Below are 18,845 nucleotides of genomic sequence, written 5' to 3' on the forward strand. Positions count from 1 at the left end.
CAGGATGCTAGAGCCCTAGCTATGGCAGCATTGTTCCTGCCAGTAGGTAACAGAGCCCTAGCCATGGGAGACGCTGTCACTGCCAGGATGCTAGAGCCTTAGCATGGCTGCATTGTTCCTGCCAGTAGATGACAGAGCCCTAGCCACGGGAGACGCTGTCACTGCCAGGATGCTAGAGCCCTAGCTATGGCAGCATTGTTCCTGCCAGTAGGCGACAGAGCCCTAGACACAGGAGATGCTGTTATTGCCAATCTGAAACTAACCAACACGGAGTCTCGTACAAAGAAGCTGCAGCAGCCCTGGTAATGAGCAGGCTCCTGGGAGAAGCCAGGTGCCCAAGCCGACAGGACGGGGCTGCGCTTCTCCTGTCCACCTCCTTGCTGACCACATTCAGAAAAGGGAAGTGACGAGTAATCTCTCCTTTAAGTAGCCGCTTTGCCAAGGCTGTTCAATTCACTTCAGTTCCAAGCTGATGCCCTAACAGACGTCCCAGCAGCTGTCCTGTACAGGACAGACATTCATTATTCAAAATCATGGACTTTCAAAAACAAGAACCCGACCTTACAACACAGGCCCCGAAACCTCCCGAGAGGCGGCGGCAGAGAACACGTGGAAAGCTGGGTCTGCCACGGCGAGCTGGGCTGCCTTCTGTGTCCCGAGGCAGCCTGGGCCAGGCTAGCAGTCAGCAGCTTGCATGGGGCTGCATCAGCACAAGCGGGGTGCTAGCCGGCTGAGGCAGCTCCAGAGGTCCTACGCATAGCATTAGTTCAGCACATCAGACTCCATCTTGTGCTGAAGGAGACAGAGGCAGGCGGGACCGTGGGAAGTAGCTGCGGACAGTGGGGTCATGCTCCAGACTTCTCATGGTGGTGACAGCTGGAGGAAAAATGGCCAGAGGGACATGAGGAGCTCCAGACCTCCTGGGGTGCCCCAAGGGGCGCCTAGCCTGCCTGCTTTAGTACCCTCTCTTAAAGAGACCACCCACCAGCAAAGGATGTAAGGGGACGGACAATCCACAGGAGCCCATAGCCCTCTCCTATGGCCCCCCATCAAAGAACACAACATGTTCAGGAACCAGAAAAGAATCAAAAGGCCTGCTGTATGCCGAGCATGAATTCTATTCCATTTTGGAGCCAATCTGAAAATAATTTATTCTCATTTGGAACCCTCACGGGGACACAGCTGCAGAGGCACAATGGACAGGGCCCAGAACTGAAGGGAAGAGAAGGGGGCCGGGTTGTGTGTGGAAAATCAGGCAGGAATTCCAAGGACCCCACACTGCCCCTGGCCACAAAAGCCCATCTAATGATCACCGACATTGTCGCTACGAGGCTCCGTGGCTACAAATCACGGAACGCCACAACCTTGAAAGAATCTGAATCAAAATGGCGCCCGGGCCAGGCGGAGCTGCACAGGGGCCCACGCAGGCTACACGCAGCCGGTGACCAGCAATGACCTGCAGAAGAGCGGAAGCTGCAGGCCGGCCACACAGCAAGAGCGAGGGACACCAGAAGAAGGGCCCCAGGGCTACCTGGTGACCTGCCGAAAGCTCAGGGACCAGAAGCAAGCCTTTGGCATGCTGAAAAGGGACGGGGAAGGGAGTATATAATGCCTACTGTGTGCCAGGCACTGGGCTGAGCACCTTACAAATACGGTCTCATCTGATCCTCACAACCATCTTGGGAGGGAAGTGCTGTCATTATCCCCATTCTACAGAGGAGGAAACTGAGGCAGACGGTAGTGCACTGACTTACCCAGGGTCACACAGCTGGGCAGTGTCTGAAGACACATTTGAGTTCAGGTCTTCCTGACTCCAGGCCAGTGCTCACCTGGGCAGATGTTTCTCATAAAAATCACTGAAGGGCAAGAACAGGAGGCAATGTGGGGTGGTGGGAACGAGCCAAGGTTTGGAGTCTGAGGAGCTGGGTGGGAATCCCAGCCCTGCCCTTTACTCCTGTGGGACCAAAGGCCAGTCCCTTCATTTCTTTGGGTCTCGGTTTCCCTCTCTGTCAAAGTCAGGGTGGGATAGATTATCTCGGAGGTTCCCCTAGCACAGAGAGCACACTGAGAGCTGAGGAGGTCAGGGGTCCACGCACCGAGCACCACATGGGACAGATTCAGTTCAGAGGCAGTGACAGAGTGCAGGGAGGGACGGCTGTCTGTCACGGCATCAAGGGCAACTGTCAGCTCAACGAGCACTCAGTAAGCTTCTACTGCAGACAAGGTACGGGGCCGGGGCCAAGGACGCAAGGATACAAGCAGCTGCTACCCTCCGAGAGCTGACATTTGGGGAGAAAAAAGTCATCCGCAGAGAAGCAAACCAGGACAGGGTGACCTGGGGACATGGCAGAGCCCTCCAGGAGTCCAGGATTCTCCAGGGAAGGAGGGAGGAAGGCAGGAAGTCTAGGCCGGGGGGACAGCCAGTGTGGGCCAAGGCTTCACCTCCCGCCCAGGAAGGGTTCATACCGAGAGGATGCCAAGAGATGTCGCTGAAGAGGGAGAGAGTGAGATTGTGCATGCATGTGTGTGTGCTTAAGCGTGTGTGCGAGTGCATGGGGGTGCACGTGCGTGTATCTGAGCGAGGTGAGCAGGATGAGCCAGATCTCTGCTCCTGCCCCAATAATACAGCCTGGAGCCCAACAAACGCTGTCACTTGTGCTGGGGAGGTAACATGGGGGGTGGGGGGGGCATTTCTGGAGAAAAAAGTCAGCGCATCCAAAAGCACTTCAGTCACCCCTTCTGAGAAGCGTCCTCCTGGGCCGCAGGGCAGCACCTCGGGGCCTCCTGGCAGCAAGCGGCCCCTGGCCCCCCGTGTGTGGAGAGCAGCCTCCCACTGCGTGGGAGCCCTGGGCAAGGAGCTGCCAGGGAACGAGGAAAGAGTGTCCTGGGAGGGGAGAATGTCTGCTGGCGGACTGTGCTGCTATTTAAAGACATCCCAAAACACAGCCCAGATATACAATATCTTTTCTGTTGTGTTTATAAAAATTCTAATCACACGGGAAGGACTGTCCAGAAACTGCCTCGAGAGCATTTCCCTTTCAGCGAATACTGTATACTGACCTCTTTCTCAAGCCATAAACAAAGCCAGTGGGGTGGGGTGGGGGGTCTGTTTTTATCTAGGGAAGCCCCGAGCAAGCTGTGGGGCATCCTTACCTCGGCCTCCTTCTGCTGAAGGATCTGGTCCTTGTCTACCACCTCCTCCCGCTCCGGCCTGAAAGACACAAACACACGGCACGGCCTGGGTCAGATGCAGCCAGAAGGCTCTCAAGGAGGCTGGCCCCTTGGGCAGCACCCTCCGGTTCATCCTGTGCCTCAGGAAGCCAATAAAACCCCGCTTTGGTGCTCCTGGGACCACCTCTTTTCTTTCTTCCTCCAGTGGCTTTCAAAGCACTGACTCCTTTGTGGGGTGGGGGGGAGGGGGAAGAAAATGGAGGTCAGGGCATCCTGACCTGGACATTCCTTGTCAGGAGTAAGCAGTGGGCACTGGGCTGCTCCTTGGAGTCAGAGGCCCTGGGTTCAAATCCCTCTTCTAACACTAAGTGATTTGGACTATGTCATTATCCGCTTGGGATCTCAGTGTCCCCATGTGTAAACAGGAAAATAATTCCTGCCCTATCCCATTCTTGGGACTGCTGGGAGGAAAGGACTTTGTAAACCTTAAAGCTTTATATAAATGGGAATTTCATTCACCTTGATTTGTTTTTCAAGTGTATATCTACTGAAAATCAAATTGAACTTTTCTAAACAGCACAAAAATGTCCATTTTAGCGACCTGAGACAGAAAGAAGCCCCCAATAACACAGCCTGGAGCCCGAGAATTTCCCAAGCTCCAAGTCCTTGGGGGGAAGTCATTCCAGGCCAGAACAGAGCAGAAGGGAGCCAGAAGAACTCGGGTCAGACATGAGAGACCTTGGGCCAAGGGCCAAACCCGAGTGTGCAGAAAATACCCCGAGGGAGGAATCCAGCCCTGCAGAGGCCAGAGGAATAAAGGAGAGCAGCCCGCTCGGGCCCCGCGCTCTGCACCACGCTCCCCCAGCCCCACTCCAACCCTGCACCATCCTGCCGCTCCATGCTGGCAGCCAGGACCAAGGGACCGGACAACACTCACCGGCCGCTGCGTTTCAGCCTCTCTGAGCGGAAGTTCTCATAATGCAAATCCTGGGTCACTTCTTGTAGGTCCTGCATATGTGTCCTAAAAAGAGACCACGGCACACACTAGGTTAGTGCACTTTTCCTTCTTTTAGGTCAATACTGATTCGTCATTGTTTCTTCTCCAGAAGCTCTCTTTCCTTGATGAGTCCTTCCTACAGGCTGGCTGGACCCCATCACCACAAGCAAAAATACCAACTCAAGTACCATACCACACCTATCAGACTGGCCAACATGACAAAACAGGAAAATGATAAATGCTGGGGAAGATGTGGGAAAATCAGAACACTAATGCATTGGTGGTGGAGTTGTGAACCGACCCAACCATTTTGGAGAGCAATTTGGAACTATGCCCAAAGGGCTATAAAAATGGGCATACCCTTTGACCCAGCAATAGCACTTCTAGGTCTGTATCCCAAAGAGATCGTACAAATGGGAAAAAGACCCACATGTACAAGAATATTTACAGCAGCTCTTTTTATGGTGGCAAAGAATTGGAAATTGAGAGGATGCCCATCAACGGTGGTATGTGAATGTAATGGAATACTATTGTGCTATAAGAAATGATGAACAGGCTGACTTCAGAAAAACCTGGATAGACTTGTATGGACTGATGCTGAGTGAAGTGAGCAGAACCAGGAGAACGTTGTACACAGTAACAGCCTCATTGTGCGATGACTGACTTTGATAGACATAGCTCTTCTCAGCAATGCAAGGATCTAAGACATCTCCAAAAGACTTGTGATGGAAAATGCTATCCACATCCAGAGAAAGAACTATGGAGTCTGAATGCGGACAGAACATACTATTTTCACTTTTTTTTGTTGTTTTTTCTTTCTCGTGGTTTTTCCCTTTTGCTCTGATTCTTCTTTCACAACATGACTAATGTGGAAATATGTTTAATATGGTTGTACATGCATAACCCACATCAAATTGCATGCCATCCTGGGAGGGGGGAGGGGAGGAGAAGAAAGGGAGAAAAATTTAGAACTCAAAATCTTATAAAAGTGAATGTTGAAAACTAAAAATAAATTAACTAATTTAAAAAAAAATACCCACTCAAGCTTTGCCATTGATCACTGATTAACTAGCTGGTATCTGGACTGGATTTCCTGCTTTGGACTTCTTCTAATGGAATTACCCATCTCCCCAAATCCTCTTCAAATTCAGCAAATGTGATAACTTCCAACTATCCAGACCCAGGGCCAAGTACACTACCTGGCACACAGGAGGTGTTTAATAAATGTTCGACTGGCCAGAAAGTCTTAACTGTCCATATTTGTAACAGTTTGGCTTTTCTCAAGGTGGGGAAGACAGGGAAAAAATTCAGACCTCAAAGTAAAATTGGATTTGAAAAGAAAAAAACAAAACCCTAATGCCAGCTAGGCATCTAGCTACAGAGCCGCTCCAGGTGTGCCAAGGGCTTTAAACACAGCTCCTTATCCCAGCCTCTCGATAGGATTATGAAGTAGGGGCTATCGAGATCACTACGCTCAATTTACAGATGAGGAAACTGAGGCTCAGAGATGGGGCGTGTAACCAGTAAATGCGATGTGAAATGGGAATCTAAGTTTCTCCTCCAATTATCACCCTCAAGAAACAAAAAACCACACACCCATTTTATTGATGAACTTTATCTTTACATCAGAGTAATTTCATCAACTCACTTCACCCCAAACTAAACTCTCTGTGACAAAGGCAATTAAGTAAAAACAAATGATACTGTGACCATCTCTGAAAACATAGTCACTACTGCCTCAGTCTCTCTGGCCTGAGGGAGGAGGGATGCTTCATTACCTTTTCTCCAGGGCCTTCACTGGTTTTTACATTATTATGAGGACAGAGTGGATACAGCGCTGGGCCTGGAGTCAGGAAGAGCCGAGTTCAAATCTGCACTCAGATACTTCTTGGCTGTGTGACCCTGGGCAAGTCACTGCACCACATCTGCCTCGGTTTCCTCATCCGCAAAATGGGACTCATAACAGCATGTTCCTTCCAGGGTTGTCGTCAGGACCACGTAAGTTAATAATTGTAGAGCGCACTGCAATCTTTAACACACCATGTCAGTGCTGGCTGCTACTATGTTATTAGCTGTTTCTCGTCACTGATCTTTCATTAATATTGCTTTATAGGTCATTGCGCAGTCAGCGTCTCTTGGTTCTACTGATCTGATTCCATATCAGTTCACGTAAATCTTCCCATGTTTCTCTGAATTTCTGACATTTATCATTTTTTATTGCACACTAATGTCCCATAATTTGTCAGACATCTTCCATTTGAGGAGGGGAGGGAAGGAACAGCCATTTATTAAGCACCTACTACGTGCCAGGCACTGCTGCGCTGAGAGCTTTACGATTATTATCTCATTTGATCTTCACAACAACCCTGTGAAAAAGGCATTATTATTCCCATTTTACAGCTGAGGAAACTTCTGAGCTAAGGGCCATACAGCTAGCACGAGTCTCAGGCTGGATCTGAGCTCAAGTCTTTCTGACTCCAAGCCCAGCACTCTATGCCCTCTGGCACCATCAAGTGATGTCCTGAGTCACTAACATAAACATAAAAAGCACTACCTGCTATAAAAGTTTTCAGATATAATGGAGCTTTGTTTCTGTCTTTTCATTTCCTTGGGGTATACGTCTAATAATAGCATCCCTGAGTCACAGTTCCTGGACAGTACAGTAGTTTTTCCTGCATAATTCTGAAAAGATATTCAGAATGATTGGACCATTTCACAGTTCCACCAACAATGCATCAGTGTACCTGTGTTCACACATCTTCTCCAACACTGACTGTTTATCTTTTCCCACTCTTGCCAATTTACATAAAGTGAAACAAAATTCTGTAGACTTTCATTTGAATATTTCCTACTATTAGTGATGTGGAACATTTTTTCATGTAGTCATTTTACAGCATTCTTTTTTTTTTTTAAGGTAATTGGGGTTAAGTGACTTGCCCAGGGTCACATGGCTAGTAAGTGTCAAGTGTCTGGTCTCAGGCCAGATTTGAACTCAGGTCCTCCTGACTCCAGGGCCAGTGCTCTATCCACTGCATCACCTAGCTGCCCTCGTGTAGTCATTTAAAAAAAAGAAAAACAAAACACTATTTGCTCATATCCTTTGATCACTTATGGGGAAATGGTTCTTAGTGTTATATGTTTGTGTAAATTCCCTATATGTTTGATTTTTTTTTAAATTCATACATTCATGTTTAGAATTGGACTAGAGACTTAGTTAAGAAAAAAAAGAAAAACATCAGAAGAAAAGGAAAATAGTCCACGATACAGAGTTCTGTACAGAAGAGGGAAGAGATAGAGGACAGGTCATGAGGAGGGCAGAAAGACACACACATACACACCACACCACACACACACTCCACCACACACACACCACACACACACACACTACATCACACACACACATCACACACACCACACACACACATCACACACACCACACACACATCACATACACACACACCACACCACACGCACACAACACACCACACACACAGACATACACACCACACACACACACACCACACACACATCACACACACCACACACACACCACACCACACACACACACCACACCACACCACACACACACACCACACGCACCCCCCACACACCCCCCACACACCCACCACATCACACACACACACCACACCACACCACACACACACCACACACACACACACGACGAAGGAAAGGGAGGCTGGGCAGCCAGGGTCAGGGCCCCTGGCTGGTCATCGGCTTCACGGAGGTCTCTGGCAGGCCCTATTTAAAGGCTGCGGGGTTTGTCCAGGGCTCAGCAGTGTATCGGCTCCAGGGACAGCCCGGGTCTTCGATCTTCACACGCTGTCCCAGCTGCGGCCCGCACGGTCCCGACCCACCCGAACGCACTGGCTGAGCGCGGGAAGGCAGAGACTCCTCCGCCTCCAGACACCCTTGGAGTCGGCAGTTCCCGTCGTGACCTCTCGCCCGAGGATCCACGGGCGTCCCAGGCACGGCCCCTCACGGGAGGCGGCAGCAGCAGCACTGGCAGCTCCCGGGTCGCGGCGCTGGGAGGCCTCGGGGGACAGGAGACAGAGGAAGAGGAATTCCCCGGGCAGCCAATGTGGGGGTCCTCCCCACCACACTTTGACCGCCTTCGACATCCATGCGATGACTTTTCCCGCTCTGCGTTTTCTCTTCTGGCTCGTTCCAGCTCCCTTCCCACGACCCCACGTGGCTTCGCTCATGCGCCCCAGGGAGCGCTGTCCCCTTGTAACCCAGCTGGCTGCCCCCGTACAAAGCGGGGGGCCCCGACCCTGCCTTTGGAGATGCCGTCAAAGCTGACGGCACATTCTTCCAAATGAAGAGCTTCACAGAATAAATGCCACGCCAGCCCCGCTGGAGGGCTCTCCTGCCCGCACCACCCAGGCCTCTGTGGCCCGCTGCCCTCCCCCTCCAGCGGTCTCTGCACACAGCAGAGGGCTGTGAACCACCTTCCCTTAAGCTGGACTGTAAGGCTGCCTCTGCTCCACCCCCAAGCTGTGATGGGGGCGCTTCTCAGCATCCCTCCGAGGCCCCCCCAATGCGGTCTACACATTAGAATTTGTACAACAGTTACCCGCGTACCCATCCTGTCCCTCACACTACATTCCCAGCTTCCTGAGAGAACTCTCAAAGGCAGCTCTGCCTAGTGTGAAGAGAGCCGCACCTACCCAGCATTCATTTCACACCCACAAACCCTCAGTGTCCCCCAAGACTCTGCCCAGGGCCCTTTCTCTTCTACCTCTGTCCTATCTCACTCGGTGACCTCAGCAGCTCCTTGCCCTCAACCACCGTCTCTGTGCAAATGACTCCAGCCTCGGTCTCCCATGGGAGCTGCAGTCCTGAGTGACATCTAACCCACAGACATTTATACGAGCCTCCTACGGGCCAAGCACTGGGGATACAGCTAATAGAAGAAAGGCAGCTCCTGCTCTCCACAAAGGAAGGCACTGGGAGGAGTCTGGTCCTCTCCAGTCAGAGGGGAGCCAATCGAGGCTGGCATAAGGAGTACGGGGACAAGATCAGAAGCGATGACTTTATCCCGGGAGTTGAAACCAGGCAGGGCAGCAGGTGCCACCTCGAGCGAGGATCCCACGTCAGATACCCCAGAGACCACAGTGGCAAACTCCTAGTTAAGTCAGTCCCAAACCCCAATTAAAACGTAATCGGGAAATGTTTGAAAATAAATAATGAGAATCGGTGCTTTGCTAAGTCAACGAGTGGCTTGCAAGGATCCATTTCTACTCAGCCTGCCACCCTGCCCCAGACCCTCTCCTTAGCTTTCCCCAAAAGCCTCTTCCCAACTTTCCTGTGGCTGTGGAAGACGCCGCCATTTTCCGTTACTCTGGCCTGAGAGCTCAGGGTCAACCCCCTTCCTCACTCAAACTCACCCCACGTGTCTACTCTGCTGCCCAATCTTGCCCCACCCCTCTTCCCAGCATCCCTCTGCTCACACAGCCATCATCCCAGTCGGGCCTTCGTCACACCTCACTCAGCCTATGGCAAGGCTCCTGCTTGGTGAACCTCCCACTCCAGCCCAAGGTGATTTTCCTAAAGGTGACGTGGGGGACCACGTCCCCATCTCCCTTCCACCCCCGCCCACATCCTCTACAATCCAGCCATGCTCGGCTCCATGTGGTTTCCCACACACCACACTCTATCTCCCAACCTGCACCTTTGCACATACCCGCACCTTCTTAAGATTCAGCTCAAACCCCACTTTCTGCAGAAGGCTTTTCCTGATCCCAGTAGGAAATACTGTTCAAGAACTGGAAAGAGCCATGAGGGGGAAGCCAGTGGCACCAATGACTTCTACCAGACTGCGGGCCTCTCAAGAACTCTTGTCTGCAACTCCCAGCCTTGGGCGTGGCTGCTGGGCTTGGAGCAGTGAACGGGACAGGACACAGCGCTGGGCCCAGAGGGAGGGAGAAGTGGCAGGAAGCAGGTTCCAGAGACCAGGGGTCTGAGTCAGTTCTGCTTTCCTCCATCGGGCCCTCCGTCCAATACTGCTGGGCCAGCAACAGGGCGGCAATCAAGCGGCACCCCCCACTGAGGCTGGCACCGCTACAGAGGGCACTCTGAATCAGGGTCTGAAAATGGCATCTGAAGACAACCTGGCTCCTCCACCAGACAACAGATGCTGACAGGGCGCCACTCGACCGGAGCCCCTCAGCAGCGCCTCTCTCCTCCTGGGCCGGAGTCCTGCTGGGGTCTCAGCTACTCCAGGCTGCTGTTGGGTCAACATTCGACTCCTACCCCCATCTAGCAGGCCAGTGAAGGTGGTCCCAGTGTGGGAGGTGTGGGGTATGGGGAGTCTCACTAACACCAGTCAAACAACTGGGCAAAGGTGACTCTGACCAGACCAGCGTCTCTTGGGGTCTTCAGAAGCCCCGCTGGTGCTCCCCAAACACAGTGGTCCAGATTCTGAGCATCTCCAGCAGCTTCTTCTCAGGGATTCAGAGTGGCGTTCGTCCTTTATTTTTGAAGACCAATGACATCACGCTTGCCTCACGTGTGACCTGGATTTAAGTGAGGCAGAGCTGCACAAAGTCATCAGCCTCACTCTCTCTTCCAGTGGTGAGACAAAAATCAGGACGACTGGGGAGGGCCCGGACGCAGCGGGTGACCTCGGCGTCTTTGAGGTCTGTCCAAGCTCTGAGCGCTCCACGGTGCCTGCTTCGGCCGCCGTCATGGCCCATTCCACGGGGCAAAGTCTCCACATGCTTGGGGCAGACATGCCCTTAACTCACCGACAGGTCTGAGGCCTGCTGATTGCCTCAACCTGGTTCAGTTCATCTGCTGAGACTTAGGGCGGGGGCGGGGGCGGGGGAGAGCCACTGCACATGTTCCAGTTTCTTGGAACCACAGGTGAGAGTTGGGTGACAGATGAGCAGCCTTCCTATGAGAGGTGCTGGTCTTCCCTGAACCCCCTGCACCCCATCATCTTGTGGCCAGCAGACCTGAGGTCCATCCTCAAAGTCATTAAACTAGACATTTTTGAGGTTAACAACCTTGCTAAGACCTTACAGACATGGTTTTGGGTGGAGTGAGGCGATTCCCCTTTGGAGCACACACAACATTTCCAGTAACCACTAAACATGCCCCTCCCCGGGTCCTCCAGGAGAAAGTGTCTCCCTTGAGAAGACGTCACTCTAGGCTCTCGCGTGAGTGCTGGATCCAAAGTGACATCACCTTACCACCGGCAGGAACCTTAAGGGGCACTGAGCTCAACTTGTACCTCCACCAAAATCGCCTCTAACACAGCCCTTGCTGGGTCATCCAGCTCTGCTCAAAGCCCTGACCACTTCTCAGGGCAGCCAACTCCATATAGAGACGGCTCTTTCTCTATAATTTCTCCCACACTGCCACTCCTTGTTCAGTTCTCTGTCACCAAGCAGAGTAAATCAATACAATCTCTCTTCCAAATGATCGTCCCTCAAAATTCTTTAAGACATCTCTTATAACTCAAACACCCTTATCTCCCTCAGCGGCTCTCCTATGGTGCAGTCTCAAGGCGCCAGCCCCTTCTCGCCATCATTCTCCCTCTGGACGCCCTTCAGCTTGTCGAGGCCAAGAATGGACTAGACTTGGCTCAGAGAGTTGCAGCTGGGAGGGAGCTCACAGGCTCTTGGGTCCAAGCCTCTCATTCGATACATGAGGAAACCGAAACGGCTTTTAAAGTCTCCCCTAGCTCTGACGATCTAAGAATAAGAAGTCCCCTAGGACACTGTTTCGCACAAAATACACATGAAGCAAGAAGCCAGTGGATCCGAAGCTCCCTGAGGGCAGGGGCGGCTTGTCTTCTCTCTCTCTCCCCAGCAACTCGAATAGAGCCTGGCTACCGGGTATGCTTGGCGTCCTCCCTCCCTGGCAGTCTCTGAGCAAAGCTTGCCAAGCGTGCAGTCGTGGGGATCGTTGGGGGGATGGGTCTGGACCACAGAGCCCCTGGGGTCCCTCTTCTGGGGCTCCACCCTGGCTCTGCCACCTTATGGGCAGGTGATATGGCCATTCTGTAAGTTTAATGGCCTCTTCTGTCGAACAAAGATAATAATTCTCAAGCTACCTGTCTCGTAAGGTTTTGAGGAAAACACTTTATAAAGCCCAAAGCACTGGAGAACTGAGTTATTATTGTCACTTGCTAAGTGTTTAGACATAAATTTCTCATAAAGAGTTCTGAGGAAAGTATAAATTAAGCATACACGTATGTGCTTTCAACGAATGCACACACTCACTAAGCATCTACTGAGTGTAACACACCGGAAATGTAAACAGGTAATCAGCCTTCTGAAAAACGGTATTTCCTCACATTGTGACGTCAACCGTGAAACATGGCACAAGAGGAGAGAATCAGGGGATTTCGGTTTAGAAGGGACTGTCCAGCATCCTCGTTTTCAGATGGATGCACAGCCAGGATCCCATCCCTGTAGCATAGCAAGCAGAGAACTGGAATCAGAGCCTGACTCTGGCACTTACTGGCTCCTTCACCTCTTGGTGCCTTAGTTTCCCTTGCTGGAAAGTGAGGACCGCATGGACCCTCAACCATCTTTCAAGGACAGGAAGGGGTTGTTAGTAACAGCAGCTGGCTCTGTCCTTAGGCCATCACTAGAGGGCAGCCGAGGGTCACTAATAGTTTCCAGAAGCACCAGGGCGTGTTCCTTTCCCACCCTCTCAAGCAAGGTCAAGGACAAAGTGTGGATTCCCAAGCTTTTCCACTCAGGCAGGTGGAAATGTAGTCAGACCAAAGGAGAAAATGCCCAGAGTTGAACTTCAAGGGAGAGGGGCACCTCCCCTTCCGCCCACGGCCTTGGTCTTCTTGGGAATCAAACAGCTTCGGCCCTGGCGTCTTCGATGTCTGACCGAGCTCTGAGCGCCGGTGCCCAACAGCTCCTTCAGTATGGTCATGTCCATGGAGAGATAGCAGATCATCTCACCAAAGCCCCTTCCTTGTCCAGAAGAGGAAACCGAAGCCCCAGGATGGGGCCGGGTCCGAGGCCACTTCTGCTCGCCACGCTGGCGACATACTGGACACGCTGGACACTTATACTTAATGAAGCTGTGATACTTAACGTTTGGCCTCCTGAAGAGTTACAATAGAGCCCAAGCGTCCATCAGCACACACATCCTCTTAGCAATCAACGCCTGGAAAGGCCTTCTGCTTCTCAGAAGAGATGCTCACTGTCCTCTTCTAGAAAGTGCTCTCACAACTCCAAAGGCCTCGTGATGGAAAATGCTGTCCACATCCAGAGAAAGAACTGACAGTCTGAATGTGGATCGCAGCACGCTCTTTCCACTCTTTTTTCTTTTTTCATGTTTTTTCTGTTTCTTTTTTCACAACATGACTAATGTGGAAATACCCGACTGCACATGTATAACCCATATCAGATTGCTCACCTTCTTAGGGAAGGGGGATGGGAGGGAGGGAGAAAAATCTGGAACTCAAAATCTTTCAAAAAATGAATATGGAAATTTATCCTTACATGTAACTGGAAAAAACAAAATACTATTACATTCTTAAAAAGTGTTCTCAGAGCCACACCCTCATCTGTGCCCCCTCTTATCCTCCTACCCTGTCCCCCCTCCCCAACTCACTGCATCGCCTTCCTTCTTTGGTCTCTGTCCTGGCATCTCCTCTCACTAGGAACAACATTACCTTGACATCCACCAGTGGGGGCCCCCAATAATACCGAGTGAAATGGACATCCTCACAGGAAACCCCAGCCCTGCTGTCCCCCCAGAATCAATGCCACCTCCTGCTTACAGCCATTTTATTACATCTAAGTAGAGTTGGCCTTACTTGTTTTTTCCTGTAATTAAGTGACTTTCCATCTTATGCGTTTGGAAGGAAAAAAAGCCCACAAAACGTCACACACACACACAAAAAAAAGGCCTAATGTTTCAAAGGCCACTCAGAGAAAATGTTTGCCCACCCAGTTAGTCCACAAAAACTAAACCAGGGGCAGTCTTACTTACACCAACATAGTCCGCAACTTTAGGAAATCATTGTGTTCCGGATTCTCAACCTCAACCACACCCCAAGGGTAAAGGCGGCCTCTGATCTTTTTTCCTTTGACCTCAATGAGTTGGTTAGAACCGATAACAGAGAATGGTATGCTGGCCTAAATGAAGAGAGGGAGAAAGGGAAAAACACAAATGAGTTGTCAGAAGTCTTCCGTGCTCAGGGTACTAGCATCTAGCAGAATGAGGCGCTGGGCCTCAAAGTCTTCAGAGTTAGAAGGGACCTGAAAGATGGTCCAGCACAGCAGTGTCAAACTCAAATAGAAATGGCGGCCCCTCCACCGTACACAGGATCCCTGCAGGCCGCATCTCGACTCTGCTAAAATGGAACGTTATCTATTGTGTTAAATGTTTCCCGACGCTATTTTCATCTGGCTCAGGCCGCACTCAGGAATGCTGTAGGCCACAGGCTGCACGTTGGACACCTCTGATCTGGCCCAATTCCTTTCCTTTCCTTTCCAGAGGAAGAAAGTAAGGCCCAGGGAAGGCAAAGGACTTGCCCAGGGTCACCAAGACAGGATTCAAGGGCAGGTCTCTGGATTCCAAATCCAAATGTCCTTCCACTAAAACTAAAAGATATAGTGGGGGGCAGCTAGGTGGTGCAGTGGATAGAGCACCAGCCCTGGAGTTAGGAGGACCTGAGTTCAAATCTAGCCTCAGACACGTAACACTTAACTAGCTGTGTAGCTGTGTGACTCTGGGCAAGTCACTTAACCCCAACTGCCTCACCAAAAAAAAAGATAGTTGTAAATTTCAACTTTTATAAAACTTGAGTTATTTTAAAATAAGAATTATGTTGGTAAATTTCCATTTTAAAATAGAAAAACATTAGATAGTACACAAAAAAATAGTAGAAACTCTAAAAACAGCTTTAATATAGTAACGCACTGCCCCATCAGGAAAGCCCAGTGAAAATCTACAAGCTTACAAAGAGCAGAGCCACACGCGGGGTCCCAGATGGGTAAGGAACAGCAGGGACAGACGAATGTCACTAAATTTTAGAACGGAGATAGCTAAGTGGCACAGTGGATAGAGCGCCAGGCCTGGAGTCAGGAAGACTCATCTTCTTGAGTTCAAATCTGGCCTCAGAGAATTACTAGCTGAGTGACCCTGGGCAAGTCACTTCACCCTACTTGCCCCAATTTCCTCATCTATAAAATGAGCCGGAGAAGGATGTGGCAAATCACTCCAGTATCTTTGCCAAGTAAACCCCAAATGAGATCACAAAGAGCTGGACACAACTAAAACGAAAGGGAAAAAAAATGAGAATATTATGAGAGAACACCAGGAGGTGAGAAGGCAGCAAATGCCCGATCAGTACCCATAGTTCCAGCCGGATGCTACAGATGGAGAGAACACTGGACTGGAAAACTGTGGTCCTTCCATGATTCCAAGCTGTTCTCCAGCACACGTATTCAAGGAGGCTAGATTCAGGGCTGGCTTGGGCCTCAACCCCCTCATTTTGTAGAGCAGGAAGCAGGGGCCCAGAGAGGGGAAGAACCACCCAAGACCACACAGAGAGGCATGAGGTGGCGGGGCTGACACGAGCCCAGGATTCTCTGCCTGCCGCCGGCTGCCATCTTTCTTGCCTCGACACAGAGTGCCATCTACACGCAGGGCCCTGTGCTGGGCGCTGGGGAGACGGCGAGAAGGAAAGGGTCCCTGTCCTCGAGGAGCTCACGTCCCCATGGGGACAGCCACAAGTGTTTGCTGGGCAGGAGGGAGAGAAGGCCAACGATGCCGAGGGGGGAGGAAGGGAGTGAGGAAGGCAGGGAGGGAGTCCGCCGACCACAAAGGGGAGAAGGGGCGGCCGGCGAAAGGACGTAGAAGCAGCACGTGCGACATCACGCTCGGGCAGCAGCTGCACGGAGGACAGTAACAGGAAACGAGTCACAGGCAGCAGGAACACAGAGTCAGAGCTGGGAAGGAACTGAGTTCAACCTCCTTTTACAGAACAGCAAACTGAGGCACAGAGAAGTGACTTGTCCGGGGTCACACAGAAAGTAAGTGTCCGGGGCAGGATTTGAACCAAGGTGTCTGACTGCCCCCACCCACAACGCTCTGCCTCTAAAGTGTGGACAGTGGGCTGGGGTCAGGTTGCAGGGGCTTGAAATGAGGTGGAGGGGTCTGCTTCTGAAGAGCCTCTGAAAAATCAAGCCTTGGGAAGATGATTTTGGCAGCCGAGCGGAGGACAGAATGGGGCCGGAGAGACGAGGGGCCGGGTCCTCGTAGGCAGCTGCTACAGCAGGCCAGGCAAGATGGCACAAAGGCCTGAATTCATTAAAGGGTGCCACATAAGGGGGAGGGGAAAGGGATGGACACGTGAGATACGACCGAGACAGAACTGACAAGACCATGGGGAACAGGGGGCGGGAAAGAGAGAAGGATAACAAACCTGAATGACTGGAAAGCTGGTCTCCCCAAAAGAAACGAGGCAGCGGGGTGGCGCGGAGGGCACAGCACCGGCCTGGAGTCAGGAAGACCCGAGTTCAAATCTAGCCTCAGGCCCTTCCAAGTACCGTACTGACCCTGGGCAAGTCATTTCACCTGTTTGTCTCAGTTTCCTGATCTGCAAATTGGGGATGATAATAGCACCCACATCATAGAGTTGTGAGGATAAAGTGAGATACTTGTAAAGCACTTTGCAAAGCCTTAAGTACTGCATAAATGGGAATTATTATTATAATTAATAATAATAAACAGAAAAATTTATGAGAAGGGCAGGTTTCAGGGGGAAGGCAATTGTTTTTGTTTCGCACATGTTGCATTTAAGATGCCAAGAGGAAATCCAGGCAGCCCAGTCCAAGAGGCAGACGGTAATAAAATAATAAACTGGATTTCAGGAGGAATTTCTGAACTGGGAAATGACACATATAAAGACGACAAATTATACACGTGGGCATATGACAAACAAGTTCCTTATGAGAGATCACAAGATGAACAAGAGAACAAATGTAAAGAAAGGAGCAAAAAGGACTCAAGAGAGAGACGTGGGAGTCGGATCCCTGTCAGAGCAGCAGAATAAAGACAATCCGACAAACCCAAACAGCCAACAAGCATTTATGAAGCGCCTACTGTATGCTAAGTGCTGGGGCTGATAAAGGAAAGCGAACCAGTCCAAAGGAGACCGAGAAGGAGAGTCAGAAGAGGGGAGCGCTGAGAGAGAGCAGGGCCAGATGCGAGGTCATGAGTCAACAGCTGATGCCATCCCGGGCACAGCTTCCAGGAATAAGGAGGTGCCCCGGGCAGACCCTATTCAAGGCACCGCGTTTAGGAAGGACACAGCTAAGCTGAAAGGCATTTTAAGTGCTCGCTGTGTGCCAGGCACTGGGCTAATCACTAGGAATACAGAGAAAGGAAAAAGCAGTCGCCGCCCTCCCGGGCTCGCAACTCTAACAGAAAACAAGTCTACACAAACGAGATCTAGACAAAGGGTCTTAACCTCTGCGGGACCCCTTGGGCAGTCCAACTGGTGCAGCCTATGCACTTCTCAGAATCAGGTTTTTAAATGCAAACCATAAAAATACCCAGGATTATCAAGGAAACTGACTATACTGAAATATGATTATCAAAATATTTCATTTAAAACAAGTTCACAGGCCCCAGGCTGAGAAGCCCTGAAACTGAGGTGGCACAGCCAGGGTGGCGAGTAAAGGCAAGGCGACCAAGGGCTGCATATGTTTTAGGTATAGAGTGGACAGGAAGAGGTTTACCGAGGCTCCTGCCCGCTTGGAGAGCCTGTGGAACCAGGCAGAGAGAGCGTCCGGGGGAGGGGACAGCCAACGGTGTCAAAAGCTTTAGAGGTCGAACAGGATGAGGAATGAGAGAAAGCCGGTGGATAGAGCAGTGAAGGGATCATTTCAGCCAAGGGTTGAGGTCAGAAGGCCCCGAGAAAAGGGCTGAGAAGTGAGTGGGAGGGAAGGACACGTATGCGTAACCTAACAGTTCAGCTCGGAGAGGGAAAAGAAACTCGGCACGATGGGCTGAGGAAATGGCTAGGTCAAGGGAAGACTTTGTAAGGATGAAGACACGCGGTCCTCTCAACATCCTGATTATTGTGGAAGGCACTACCGCTCCTCCAGGTTTGCAAGCAAGGTTCTCCCCTCTAACTGACCCCGCTTCCTCCCCCGCTGGCACCAAGGACGCGCCAGCTCCTACCCACTCCTCATCCTCAACATCTCTCATCTGTCTCTTCTGCAGCATCGCTATCTGAGCTGTCCTCACCTTTCACTTGAACTATTTGAAAAGCCAGATCCAACGGTCCCCTCCACCATCCACCTCCCACACGGCTACCAAAGGGATGCTCCTAGCTCATCAGTCAGACCCACCCCCCGACCACGGCAGTCCTCTGCTCGAGAAGCTACAGCTGATACCCAGGGACACTGGGATAAAACACAAACTGTCTACTGGGCCTGTAAAGCCCTTTGCCATTTGGCTGACCAAAGGGCTGACCTCTCCAGGCTGATGACACATTACTTCCCTTTACATCAATCGACAAACATTTATTAAGTGCCTGCTGTGTGCCAGGTACTGTGCCATGTGCTGGGGATACAAAAAAGAGACAAAAGGCAGTCCCTGCCCTCAAGGAGCTCACAACCTAACAGGGACAACACGCAAGCAAATATATACACAGGAAGCTGGATAC

General features: G+C 51.1%; 1 protein-coding gene across 4 annotated transcripts in view; it reads right to left on the reverse strand.

Annotated features, from left to right (window-relative positions):
• Nucleotides 1-18,845, reverse strand: part of LOC114041127 (septin-2) — a 134,594-nt gene that overhangs the window by 62,195 nt on the left and 53,554 nt on the right. For all 4 annotated transcript variants that reach the window (XM_027859401.1, XM_027859403.1, XM_027859404.1 and 1 more), the window contains 3 exons: nucleotides 14,156-14,301; nucleotides 4,109-4,192; nucleotides 3,154-3,211 (listed from right to left, as the gene is read on the reverse strand). In XM_027859401.1, coding sequence (XP_027715202.1) covers nucleotides 3,154-3,211; nucleotides 4,109-4,192; nucleotides 14,156-14,301 — 288 coding nt within the window. The remainder of the gene's footprint in view (nucleotides 1-3,153; nucleotides 3,212-4,108; nucleotides 4,193-14,155; nucleotides 14,302-18,845) is intronic.

The sequence above is a fragment of the Vombatus ursinus genome, unplaced genomic scaffold (genome assembly GCF_900497805.2).
Source record: "Vombatus ursinus unplaced genomic scaffold, bare-nosed wombat genome assembly UNPS02014167.1, whole genome shotgun sequence".
In the NCBI taxonomy this organism is placed as follows: domain Eukaryota; kingdom Metazoa; phylum Chordata; class Mammalia; order Diprotodontia; family Vombatidae; genus Vombatus; species Vombatus ursinus.